Source organism: Puntigrus tetrazona, chromosome 19, assembly GCF_018831695.1.
Source record: "Puntigrus tetrazona isolate hp1 chromosome 19, ASM1883169v1, whole genome shotgun sequence".
NCBI classification, from domain to species: domain Eukaryota; kingdom Metazoa; phylum Chordata; class Actinopteri; order Cypriniformes; family Cyprinidae; genus Puntigrus; species Puntigrus tetrazona.
The window spans coordinates 19,434,342-19,448,488 of record NC_056717.1 but is presented as its reverse complement, the minus strand read 5'-3'; the positions used below and the strand labels follow the sequence as shown (position 1 = coordinate 19,448,488).

The window sequence follows — 14,147 nt, the reverse complement described above, 5'->3', positions numbered from 1 at the left end:
ATATAACATGATTAACTACTCTGAAGTGGTTTTGGCAGATGTGTGTATTGTCTAACCACCAGGGGGCGCACTGGTCTGTAATATGTAGTTTTGTGTACAGCGTTGGGGATCAAAGGGTTTTAAAAAGGCTGTGTTAACATGGACTAGTTAGACCTTGTTGGTCGATGTGTTAACTACGCCATCTGGATTCAAAAGGCATGCGATCTGAACATCTGCAGACTGTCTCTAAAGCAGGGCTGAGACTGACTGCGGTTCGGCTGCACTGATATTATATATCAGTTTGATGCTGCCGTTAAATGAAGGCCAGAACCGATTAAGATAGGTTAAGGTAACGTGTATAAACCTGATCCGGTGGATGGTGAGGTTATACAGCTGGATGTGCTGAATGATCTCATCCAGAAGCCTGTCAGTCATGGTGTCAAAATCTGCAAACGTGTCCGTCTGGAGACAAAAGATGAGAACAGAAACCGAAGCTGATCAAACTTGTATTAGGAACCATATTGAAGTGATTGGTAGTTGAGGGGCATTGTAGCTTTCTGATTGGTTGTTGTGCACAGCTATGCTATTAACTGGTCACATATGAAGAGTAGCTTCATTTAATCTGGAGTCCCTGTTCTTTTTTTCTTATTTAATTGATTTCATATCTTAACCCTGGCTTGTCATTTTGTGTTGGGTGTTCTGATTGGTTGAATCGTCTACCTGGTTGCGTTCTGACATGAGGAAGTCCAGTCTAGATCCAGGAAGCCCCAGCTCTATAAATGTCTTAACCAACCGCAGATCTGCACTGTTACCTGGTAATAACAAGCGCAAAAATATATTTACTAAAGATGCAGCTATTTTTTTTTTTTTTTTTTTATCTTTCACATTTTTATGAATCTAATCTCATTGAGCTCGTAACGTTTACCATCTAGTCCATGGACACACACCACGAGGTGTATCCCATCCTCAAACTCAGTGTCGTCTTCCTCAGGAGGGAAGTATGGGTGATCGGAGGCGAGGTAAGGCAGGTCACTGTAGAGAGTGCCTCTGAACACCAGCTCTCTCAACAGGGCTTCCTTTGCCTTATAGAAGCTTTAAGACATTAATGAAAAACTTTAATGTTACAGTGAACAATGCATTGAAGTAGCGCATATAATAATGACGGGGTGATGCTAAAAATTCGACCTGTGCAGAGATGTCTTCTTATGACTGGTGACTAAATATACAATTAAATTTAAATTCTGTTTGCTGTTAGTTTTTTTTTTCTCGTTACTAAAACAGAGTTGTGAGTTAAAGTTTTCGTTTTGCTGAGCACTGGCAGAATAATTATTTAAAACTTTAAGCGTGAAGCTAGGTTGAAATCACGGGAAAAAACTCACTTAACCATTCTCTCGTTGATTTCCTGATCAGCGCCGAAGAAAGAGTTTGAAGAGATTATTCCAAAGGAACCCAGGGGTTGATGGGTAATGGGGGAAGTGGCCTGGCGCGTAGAGATTCCGCTAACCGATGGCGAATCACGTAATACAGAGGAGAAAGGCAGACACGTAGGAGCACAAGACACCGACAGGTTGACCACCTCCACCACCTTTTTATTCACAAACGCCAGACCTGTACTTGGCACTTTACTGGCTCTGCTCTGCCCGTCTAATGCCTGCTGCTCTTTCTCATTGGCTGGTAGCTTGATGAGATCAACGGACCGTTCTTTCTCATTTTCCACTATTTCGTGACTTTTGTCACTGGCTGGGGAATCTGGGAGGTTCTCCATAGTCACTTCCTCCAGTTCATTCAAATGAATGTGACAGACGCTGATGTCTCCTAGGTCTTTTTGATACGTGTTTGCTTCTAGCACCCCCTTGTGTTCGCAATACTCCTTTTCACAACTACAAACCTTTGTGTTGTGATTCATAAGACCTGGATACTCTTCAAGAAATACATTTGTAGAGTTTTCAGCCATTTCCTCTACCGTGGCTTTTTCCACACCATTATGCGTCACAAACTGGTATGGTGACATATTTGGATTAGCAAAATTAAAATGTACTGTTTCCTGATTGGACAACTCATCCTTGTCGTCCTCCTGATTGGTAGTCTCGTTTCTTTTTCCCCTAGTAATGCCTTGAAGAATCTGCTTCACCTCATTGGCTTCTTCCTCACTCTGCCTCAACTGATTGGCTGCGCAAACATTCCTCTTCTCCTGATTGGTTGTTTCCTCTCTGATCTCTCTAGTAACCTCTTGAAGACTCTGTTTCACCTCTTTGGCTGCTTCCTCGTTCTGCCTCAGCTGATTAGCCACACAAACATTGCCCTGATTGGTTGTTTTGTCTCCGTCTTCCGTAGTAACACCTTGAACGTTCCGCTTCACCTCATTGGCTGCTTCATCACTTATACTCAGCTGATTGGTCACACAAACATTCCTCTTTTCCTGATTGGGTGTTTCACGATCCTCCTCGGTGTCCTCAGGGCTGCTGATCTGCGGTGCCGAGGCAGACTTGGTCAAAGTATTAAGCTGTCTCTCGTCGTCCTCTTCATATGGCAGGGAGCTTATGGAAGTCAAAGAGGCCTGTGTGGCGCTGGGAAGGCTGCCGTGACTTTCCGTCTGTAGGCCCTCCAAAGAGCTCTGATGCCCTGGCCGACGCCGCGCCAAGTTTTGCAAGACGTCACGACCCCCTGCGACAACTCCTCGACCCTCCAGGGTCCAGGCCACAGAGCTTGGCTCACTCTCAATACCAGAGTCCGAGATCACGGAGGACGAGCGGTTCATTAGCTTAGCCCCGCCCAAGAACACTCCCTTGGGCGGAGTTTCAGACGAGCGACGGTTCTGTTGTAGAACGTTACGAGAAGGAGACGTGGCTAAAGTGTCAGTTCCGATTGAGTCGGTGTTTAGTAGATTAGCTGGTATTGTGTCTTTGCTCCCATAATCCTTTGCAGGTGCTTCAATGTATCTGTTATCTAATACCGACTGTGGCTCGTCGCTGCCAAGACTCCCAGCATTGCCTGGTGTTTCAAGATGGTTGTCATGGTTATGAGTGGGCAGGAACTCAAAGCTGTCAAGGCTGGTGAGGTCGGGAAGTTCTGCAGCATCCGTCGGAACAAGCAGCATTGAACGTCCGCTACTAAAATTAGTAATATTTGTTTGTTTTAGACCTGAACGAACAGATTCAACAAAGTCCACTGCTTCTTTTTGGCAACTTGTTTTCTTCAGGTTACTTGTACCTATTGCTTCATCGCTGTCTACAGACCTACAGTCAACATTGAATCCTTCCTCAGTTGCATATTGGCATGTGGCCTTTTCAACAGTATCTGTTCTTGAATCTGAGGTTGCGATACATTCACTATTTGTGTCCGTCTCACCCATGTGTCCAATCAGAGTCTCTGCTTGAGCTGTGGGCTCTTTGTGGTCAGTGATGGAGTCCTCCTGACGGCCAATCAGGGCCATGTATGTAGGCAAATCCATGTAATCTTCACAGGGAGGTTCCTCAGGGGTTTTTGCTGGTGAAATGGTGTCCTGTGTTTTCTCAACTGGACCGATGGTTTGGTCTTCTGTCCTTGCTGGCTCAGGACATGGCTGAGAGTCTAAGACAGTCTGATTATGCTCATGAAGGTTGTAGTCTAGAACAGAGAAAGAAAAAAGTGCTCAGTTGTGTAAGTTTGTTTATTAAAACTTCAGCCAAAGATATTTAGTGGTGCTGTCAAATGATTAGCAAATTAAGTTTGTTTACATATGTGTGCACTCTGTATATGTCTTATTTGTATATACACTTACAGTATATATTTACAGGTGCATATATTGCGATTATTAGTTTGACAGCAATATTTAAGTGTCTTTTGAGTAATTCAAATTATTTGTAATTTGACTTCTGTAAAATGATTTCTTTCATTTACTCTTAATTTTTTTATTTAATTGATTTGTTAGTATACTACATTTGTCCTTGTTTATATGCTTATTTCAATGATTAATTAGTTGTCTTTTTATTTAATTTTGTTTGTTTTTGTTAGTTCATCATATCTCATGCATGCTTTGTTCATTTATAAATGACCTATATATTTTTTTGAGTCACACTTTATATTAGGTGGCCTTAACTACTATGTACTTTCATCAAAAAATAGGTACAATATATTGATTGTGTTCATAATGTATCGCAAAACACTTCTGCTGCTATTGAGGCCGGATACGAGTAAGGTTAGGGACAGGTTTGGTTGTATGGGAAATTTTAAGCTGTAAGAGATGGGTCAACAGTGTAATTATGAATGTAATTACTGAAATAAATTACAGATGTAATTACATATAGGTAATAAGTAGGTTAAAAGTACTATGTTAAAACAATAAGTGCATTGTACGGAATGATTAATGTAATCATGGTATCTGTTGGCTGTCACCTAAACAGGGCGTGTCCACATATCTGTCCTCAAAGATGATTGGCAGGCTGCTCCAGTCTCCGTCGATGTCCAGGCACTCCACAGGAAGCGGAGGCATTCGGAGCAGGTAATCAGAGCTGCGCATCTCTGTGGCCACCTGTGCGTGTCTGTTGATACTGTCATCAGAGATACACAGCAGTTTTTTAAAGGGCAGTGAGTAGTTACAGTAGCTTTAATGCAAATATTTAAGGTTACCTGTCCATTTACACACTTGGTATAGTGTGTGTGTCTAAAAGAGAAAGTCAGAGGCTATGCTAAAAACAAAAAATAATTAAATAAAACACTCACAGCTCCTCCTGAAATGTGAGTGAGGACTCTTTGGGATGTTCTGTGAAGAAATATGCTTCAGAAAATCTCCTGACCTGCACAAACACACAGTAATGACATCAAACAACAACAGATGTATCTATCCTTCTATCTATCCTTTCATCTGTTTAAATAGAGACAGTTTAAACAGTCTTGTAACGCTCTTTTTAACAAACCTTTTTGTAACTGTCAAAAATTGCTCCCCTGTTGAAAAATCACCCGTTTCAAAATAATTTCTATAAAACAAGCATATGTCACTGTAGATCATGCAGGGTCATATATCATTCATGCTGCATTAAAATCAATTTCAGATTTTCTCTCTGTATTTGTCTTGTAGGTGCATTTTGAATGCGTTGCAATCTCGCATTTTATATTTATTTTCTTAAGATCAGCTACAGCGAGCATAAATATTTTATGAAGGAGCTTCACGTATGAAAGAGAAATAAAACCAATAATAAAAACTAAATTGGATTCATCTCTTCATCTTTCTCATCATTATGAAAACTCAAGAGTTCTGTAATTAAAAGCCGAGCTGTCCTGTGGGTGAAAATATGTTATGAATCAAAAGAGATGAGGTTTCTATGTCTAATGCATCACTCGACAGAAGTTTTGAGGGATGCTGGGAAATTCAGGTGTATTAGAAACACAGTTTATTCCTGGCTTTACTGAACAGTATTTTAAAGGAATAGTTCACACAAAACTGAAAATGACCCCATATTTTACTCGGCCCCGAAGCCATCCTAGGTGTATATGATTTTCTTCTTTCAGATGAACACAAAAAATGTATCCTGCCTCTTCCAAACTTGGTAATGCTGGTGGATAGTGGCCATTATTTTGAAGCTCCGTAAGTCAGAGTACTGCAACGTAAAACTAACCTATATACCTTTACGGTGTTATCTCATGTCGTCTGAAGCAGATTGATCGTTTTTGTAACAAAAATATTTCTAGTTTTGCGATTTATCACAAAAATAACTGACTGAGCGACTAGTTCCGGCTTCTTGGCTGACTTCTGACTCGACGTACGACCTAAGTTGCGCCATACGTTATTTCAGTTATTTGCGTTAGAATTTGCAAACTAGATTTTTCTTTGTTGCAGAAACTCATCGATCTGCTTCAGAGGACACGAGATAACGCCCTAAAGGTGTATAGGTTAGTTTTACGTCGCAGTACTCTGACTTGCGGAGCTTCAAAATAATGGCCACTATCCACCAGCATTACCAAGCTTGAAAGAACCAGGATAAATGTACACAAGAAGTACCCTCACCCTGAGTGTGTGGTGCTCCTGGGCCAGGTATGAGCGGATATGTGGATTAGGAACCGTGGCTTCCAAAAACTGTGTCCAAAGAGCAGACAGCTGAGCACAGAGCTGCGTCAGATCTTTACTGATCTGTTCTGCTACCTTCTCGTGACCACCCTGCAACTACAGGGAGACACAGAAGTAAAAATGGCAATCGTATTTAGTCACAGAGCAATACATGGCGTTTAACCTTCGCATGTTTTAATAGGAGTTTAGTTTCACAAACCTGCAGTTCAATGGTGAGCTGGTTTAATGTTTCTTCCAGGGGGAGGTCCTCTTGAAACGAGAACATAAAGAGTCACAAATGTCTTGGTAATACTGTGTTTTTCCACGGTGATCATTCAGTACCACAAAGTACGACTAAGTAACATATCTAATCGTGTTTTTGACAATTACTGATCACTTTTTCGCATCCTGCAGAAACTTTACGGCTTTTGAAGTACATGCGATGATGACAGGGAAGCGTCCACATGCATTTGAAGTGAGGGGGTTACATAAGAGTTTGCGATTATACCCATTTCGATGTGTTGCAGCTGAGGGATCTCCTTCATTAGCGCTGTGTAATAGGAGCGCAGAGCTCTGTGAGCCGCCAGCAACAGTTTACAGATGCGCCGGTGCCACGTGTAAGCTCTCTGCAGACAGTTCTCTGACGGCACGTAAAAACTGCCCTGCAAACAAACACACATTCACACAGGACATGCGTCCAGGTCAGATTTTACTGCATGCGTCGCACCTCTTCCCTGTTATTTCTGCACACGCGTAACATGGTAGATAAATGCTGAACTTAGGTTTTCTAGCGTGGACTAACGCCTGCTGTTCTTTAAGAGCTAAAAACACAGGTCTGTCATGACAAAAAGAAAAAAAAAAAAAAAAAATCATATTTGTGTGATGTGGTTGTTATGTGCAGCAGCTGTATGTTTATGTTTGGCTGAGCCTGAAGCTCAATAATTAGATGAAGATCAAACGCAGAGTAAAACTTTAAACGCAGTCAGTTTCCCAGCAGTAAAATAGGAGAAGTGTGCATACGTGGCGCTCGTGTTGAGAACGACACAAGAGACGTCCTGTCGACAGGAAGTGCACACACATACAGCTCTTCAGAAAGGAAAGACGCTTTCTATTAATTTGACTCATGCCATTTTTAAACTATTTTCCTCACACTTCTGAGAGAAAAAAAGGGTTTGTGATTGATAAGATTTTTTTTTTAATGCTCTCCAAGGATGCTTTTACTTGTTAAAAATAAATATTATTGAAATATTATTACAGCTTAAAAAATAAAACATTATAAAATTGTATTTTATTCTTTCGATTCCTGAATTTTTGGCATCATTACCACTATGCTGATTTGCTACCAAACACACATTTCCTGTTATAATCGGTTTTAATAATAATAGTGCTTAATGTTTTTTATAGATACCATGATGCTTTTTGATGAATAGAAAGTTCAAAAGAACATAAAAGAACAAAAAGCACATTTTTGCTATCCCTTTTGATCATTTTAATGTGCGCTTGCTTAAATGACTGATTGCTTGAATGATTATCCAAAACACACACACTCGCACACACAAATGCATTTTTTTGTGAATTGTGAGGACATTCAATAGGCGTAATTGTCACCTTCTCCTTATAATACGCATGTCATACCCATGTCATTAAACAAATGTCTTTTAACAAAAATAACACATAAACGCTTGATAAAACACTACATACAAGCTATTTTTTTAATGTAGAGTTTAATAGTTAACAGAAAGGCAGGTGATGCTGTAAATGTTTGGAGCAAAGGCTCATAAAATGCTGATGCAGTGGTGATTGTGAGTCTGCTGGGCCTCTAATATGTCTTTACTGCATACTTGTGTGTACTGTGTAATGTGTGTATGTTTGAGTGTAAAGAGAGTGCTGAACGCTGTCATTATATGTGTGAAGCTTTGTGATCTGCATTCGGTTATATCCTTCGACTCAAACAGATGCGTACTGAATTCAGTCTCACACACACACAAACATCTGCTCTGTGCTTTCTATTGACATTTCTCACATTTTAGTACCAGTGACAGCTGGAAAATGCACAGAGTCAAGGTTATAGATCGAGTTCACAGAGCCGAATGGAAGAAAGCATGTGCATGGCAGAGTAAACGCTCCAGCTTGCGTTGTGGGATAGTGTCATGTTTATGGTCAGCATGGGGTTAAATACATTAATGCAAGTCTGTACGCCATGGAAGACACAGAATAAAAAATATATACATTTGTTATTGTTACTTTATCTCACAATTCGGATTTTTTTCTCATAATTGTGAGACATTAACACGCAAATAGGAGTTAAAAAGTCAAAACTGCAAGATCACAGTTCCAAAAAAAAGTTAAAATTACATGAGAAAAAAAAATCTCAGTTCTGATTGTTTTTCTCTGATTTGTAAGATATAAACTCTCAACTGAAAATTTTAGGCCCCTATTATACACCCGGCGTAAGTGTGTTTCTAGTTTCAGTCCGATGCAGTTCTCGTTTCCCTGTCAATTAATTGAACAATCATGCACGCGCACACACACACACACAAACACACACACAAACACACACACACACACATATGTGTGTGTGTATATATGCAAACATATATATATATATATATATATATATATATATATATATATATATATATATATATATATATATATATATTGAAAGCCTGTATCCAATGAAAGATTGATAACTGAAAGATCGGTCACTTAGCATGTAATTTCAACAAAACATCACTTGTTGAATTTAAGTAAGCTGTTGCATGATTCAGATGTTGTGCAAAATAAATGGCATTAATACTTTTATGCTATTGTACCATAAATGTAGAGTAATTTCTCCTTTGTTTTCTACACAGGAAAGAAAACCATAGGGGTTTGAAACGGCACAAAGGTGAGTAAATTACTCATTTAGGTGAACTGTCTCTTTAAGATACATTTTGGGTTGACTGTGTTGCTTTTACAGAAGGCAAAAACACGAACCCGTCACTTAATAAGCTTCAACAACTTATCTTTTGTCTCCGAGTGAAAAGCTACACATTATGCCCTTCGCCGTGAAGTAAAAGTGCTGAGAAGCTCTTACAGAAAGCAGAAAGAGAGCGAGAGACGCTTGCTCCTCATGTTTGAGACCGTTAAAGCTGAGCTCGTTACGATGATCAAACGCTGCCTCCCTCCAGCTGAACGCTGTACTTAATAAAGTGCCCTGCAGGGGGGGTGTAAACGCAGGACCCATACGGAGACGAGAGGCCTCGTTACGATTTCCTGCCTAAATGGAAATCTCCACAGGCGAGAGAAACCTCTCGGTTCATCCAGTCAGGAAAAAAAACTACTTTTGTCCACAGCAAACGGCCAGAAAAGTGAAATTATCTATGCTGTTTAACTCTAAATTGCTCTGGTTAAGCGTCTGCAGTTATTATTTGGACATCTTTTTATTTTTTTTTAATCTATCAATAAAAGCACTTTGGTATTGTTGTAATACGAGCCATTATAGTATGTGTGTATATGTGTATATATACTGTATATTAGAGAGAGAGAGTTAAGATATTGCATTTATAAAATATATTTATGTGCATTACATTAGAAATAAGAAGGTTAAGCATCTAACAGTGTATATTCAGTCACATTTTCATGCATACAGAAAACATGCTTTTCTTCGCTTGAGTGTTATAAATTATGCCATCACTGCTTTTTTTCTTCTTTATTAAAATGCAATGACCATTCTGTGCAACGGGCTTCTTTTTCTGACAGATACCGAAAGAGTCTTTAACAATCTAAGAACAAAGAAGAGCAGCACGGACCGGTTTTAATGCTGTCGGTTACGATGTCCGATTGCAGAATTGGATCGAACAGTGCAGTTAAGATCACATTGCGTTATTTAAACGCGTTATAATCGTGTGCATGTGCTAACTGAGTGATTTCGATCAGGTTAGATGCGTGTGTTTACCTCTGTTGGCACAGGTTTGCAATAGCCCGCCCCAAACATCAGATTCTCCACTGACATCGCAGAGGGCGGAGCTTCACTCTCCGGAGAGCCTTTACCCAGCCACGCCCCCTTTCCACCACGTGCGAAACTACAGGGAGACAAATGGCAGACCGTAAGAACCTGTGGAGCGATCGAGTGAATTACCGTAAGGATCTCAGTGGGTACCGCTCATGCAAAATCATTTATACTGCATATCTGAATGAAAACGCTGTCCGCTGGTCCTCACGGAAAACCCAAAGACACACAAACGCCTGATCAGTTTGTTAAAGTCAGTCTTGAGAATATTAGTCACTAATGAGGCTTCTGTTCTCTGAAATCCATTACACACGACAGCTGACAAACACACACACTTTGGATTTGACAGCTTTGCTTTCAGGAGGGTTCAGAGAAAGATCTAGCACTTTAAAAGCTCGGTTTTGAGGAACAGATCCACTGCAGTGAAAATACATCACATCCTGCCAATAACACCTCCTACGAACAGGAGGTACAGATCCCATAAACAATACACAGTTTTCAGCATTCAACTGTACATAAGCTGGCCATTTCATACAACCATGATAACAAGCGTACCGTTTATTTTTTAACTAATAATTAAATTACATTACAATTTGTCATTAATTTAATTTAATTGGGGAAAAAATAATAGGCCTGAATAAAAAATAATTAAGGATGGAATTATTAAAATGTAATTAAATTAAAATGATATACTTTAAATAATTCATGTATATACTATTAATATATATATATATATATATATATATATATATATATATATATATATATATATATATATATTTTTTTTTTTTTTTATTTTATTTTTTTTTTTTTATTGTTGCTGCTTTTTTTATATTTTACATTTATTTTATATTTAGTTATATAGTATGACCTGAGAACTGAATGTGTCATTATTTATTTTTATTAATTAATATTAAATTAAAACCAAATTATTTATTGTAAACTAAAAAATAATAATTTTTACAAATTTATATTCTTTCAATATTTAGAATTTTATTTAATGATGATGATGATGATGATAAAAAAATAATTATAATAATAATTATTATTTTATGCTATTTTGTTTTCATCATGTCATCATTAGTTGTAAGACAGTGTAAGATAGGTATTAAGTTTAGAATTTAACATTTTTATTAAACAAAAAAGTAAATAAAGCAGCAAAATAAATTTTAAAGCTGTGGTACAATGCCCTAAACTTCTGTAGCACCAGGTCCTGGAGAAACGTTGTCTCATTTCACTATGTACTGCACAGCTATATGTAGTTGAAATGACAATAAAAAGCCACTTGATTGGCTGAGAGCTGGTGGGCAGAGTTTGTGTGATCACCTGATCAGCGGTTGGTGCAGCGCCACCAGGGAGGCGTGGATAGAGACTGAGATGACGGACAGGTGGAAATAGTCAAACATGACGGGCAGGTGATGGTGCAGGCCTTGGTGTGGATGGAAGTGCAAACCCAACGTCCTGCTGCTAATCAGAGGCACTGACGAGATGTCCGCCAACCTAGCACACAAACACACGACACAGTCACGCTTTACAGAGAGACACGGTCACACCGGGACTCGCTCTTGATTTGCTTCACGTGCATGTGAACAGAAGTAGTCTGCGAACGTGAAAGCTATAAAGAGAGAGAAAAAGAGACCCGAATAAAGAAAACATAGAGATGGACAGGTAGTGTAGTTAATGAGCGTCCCCGTAGAGCTCAGGGGCCACAGGGGCCGACCCGCCGCTGCCGCTCTGAGCTCCCCGGCTCTGCTGCAGGTAAGAGACGCAGGTAATTGCTCTCATTTGTGCTGCTTTGAAACAGGACTAAGTTGAGTGCGTGTGTGTGTGTGTGTGTGAGAGAGTATTTTAAGCTGTGAGCCTTCAGTGCCTTTCCTCTTACCGTTCTTGATTAATGACACACACACACACACACACACACACACACACACACACACACACACACACACACACACACACACACACACACACACACACACACTCTCTGTGCCCGCCCGAGGCTCTACCGCACTTTGCAGCTCCAATAAGGACAGACAGAGAGATCGTACAGATGACAGGAGGGAGGAAGAGAACGCTTTAATGGCATGCTGTATTTTTGTTAAATAGCACGCGAAATAATACGCAAATATTTTAAACCGCTCGCTACGTCGTTTTTAACTGTATTGACATTGCTGCATCTGATTTCCAAATGTAAAGATATTCAAAATCAGTGAAGTGCGTAATGAAAAATTGGGGGCAATAAATAGCATATGCTACAAAATGGAAACTTGCTAGCATTTCATTCTGGGAAACACTGTACACTGCTGTTTAAAAGTTTGGTGTCGGTAGATTTAATTTTTTTATAAATATATAATTTTATTTATCATTTAAATGTATTATTTAATTAATTATTTATGGCAAAAAAAAAAAAAAAAATGGTTTCCACAAAAATAATAAATATGCAGGAAGTGTTTCTCTTACTGCTCCTTTATGGGTAATTGTTTTCTGCGTCACGTGGTAAAAATTATAAATGTTTTTGAGCAGCAAATCAGCGTATTAAAATGATTTCTGAAGTACGGCGTAACACTGAAGACTGGAGTAATGATGCTAAATAGAAAAAAGCAGCATTGCATCAAAAGAATGAATGAGATATTAAAAATGTTATTTAACATATTTTTGATAAACAAAATGCAACGGCATAAGAGCTTTGTTTCTTACTGACCCTAAACTTTTAAATTCAGCGTAATGTGGTCTGCGTCGTGTTCATTTGCGCTGAATGATCGAGTGCGTTGCATTGTGGGATAAAGCATTCAATATTTATTACACCAGCAGAACCATGGTAAAGAAGTAGAGTAGTAGAGTAGGCCATTCCCTACACGCTGAAACATGCATCCTGACCGTATAAGCTGTTCTGAACACAAGCAGAGGGAGAAACTGATGAGATACTCACTGCTGTTCACTGTCTGTGAAGTGCAGGTCTAGTTTGAGCTGAACATCCACCTCACTCACAGCTTCCTCCACCTGAGAGACACATCCACACACCCGTCAGTCACAGATAACTGCAGAACCTTCTCCGGAGCTTCCTTCACGTTTTCATTGAATGCTTTAGATCCAGAAATGTAATTGAAATGTAGATAAAGTGCAAGAAGACTCATGTCAGTTTGTGATAAAACATAGCATTAACAATGTTAGTTAACGAACTGTCAGCCGGGGCGAATATTTGAATCAAACAACGCCGTTGCTATGTGGTTGCCGGGGTGTTTGGGTGATTATGCGGTCTATCTTTGATCTCAGCATTTTGAACCCTGCATGCTTGGTTATTCAGTGAATATTTATGGGGGGAAAAAAAAAGTACAAAAATGATAGCATACCTCTCCCGAGGTGTTATCATGTGTTGTAACAATGTTTAATGATGTTTCCCATGTGCAGGATTTTTTATTATCATATGCAAGTAAACAGAACCGCATTAATCTTGACCTTCATGTGATCGTGCCAACGCATCTTTAAATAAATGTCATTTAATTTAATTATACCTGCCTTACACAACAATGGTGAATATATATATATATATATATATATATATATATATATATATATATATATATATATATATATATATATATATATAAAATTAGTAATAGTAAAAAATTATTAGAACGTAATGATAATATTTTATATACACTATATAATTTTTAATAAAATACATTTTATTGTAAAACAAAATATTTTAGCACATTTAATATTTATTATTACAATATATACAGTATGTATTTAAATGTATTTATAGTTTTGTTAATTAAATGTTTTTTTATTTTACATTTTAATTACATTTAATTTTATTATAATTATTTAAATATAATTTTTATTATTATTTTTTTTTTTTTACTTTTGCCTTATGTTTCATTTTTTATTTCACATGGCTCTCATGTAACAGCATCGTCTCCTTTACCTAGAATCTTAATGTGATCGCGTGCGAGTGAACGGAGCCACATGAATTTTATATGCTCCCACATGTGCACACGTAATTAACATGTTATGTTTTTTGGGGTTTTTTTTCCCCCCCATAAGGATATTTGAAATGAAAACGTGATTTTAGCATGTGCTGCTTCCACAGAAGTCCTCTAGAAAGGAACCCTGATGTGATTTACACAGAAGGTTCCGCCCCGTTCTGAG

At 38.5% G+C, this 14,147-nt stretch overlaps 1 protein-coding gene across 5 annotated transcripts in view; it reads right to left on the bottom strand.

Annotated features, from left to right (window-relative positions):
* The window catches only part of fam135b (family with sequence similarity 135 member B), a 43,296-nt gene that overhangs the window by 6,312 nt on the left and 22,837 nt on the right, over positions 1-14,147 (bottom strand). For 4 of the 5 annotated variants that reach the window (XM_043217721.1, XM_043217723.1, XM_043217722.1 and 1 more), the window contains 12 exons: positions 12,925-12,995; positions 11,322-11,495; positions 9,942-10,068; positions 6,510-6,663; positions 6,222-6,271; positions 5,963-6,118; positions 4,681-4,754; positions 4,354-4,508; positions 1,359-3,585; positions 905-1,071; positions 700-791; positions 344-441 (listed from right to left, as the gene is read on the bottom strand). In XM_043217721.1, the coding sequence (XP_043073656.1) occupies positions 344-441; positions 700-791; positions 905-1,071; positions 1,359-3,585; positions 4,354-4,508; positions 4,681-4,754; positions 5,963-6,118; positions 6,222-6,271; positions 6,510-6,663; positions 9,942-10,068; positions 11,322-11,495; positions 12,925-12,995 (3,545 nt within the window). Of the gene's footprint in view, positions 1-343; positions 442-699; positions 792-904; positions 1,072-1,358; positions 3,586-4,353; positions 4,509-4,680; positions 4,755-5,962; positions 6,119-6,221; positions 6,272-6,509; positions 6,664-9,941; positions 10,069-11,321; positions 11,496-12,924; positions 13,078-14,147 lie in introns of all 5 variants that reach the window. The other variant, XM_043217725.1, reaches the window with a different exon arrangement.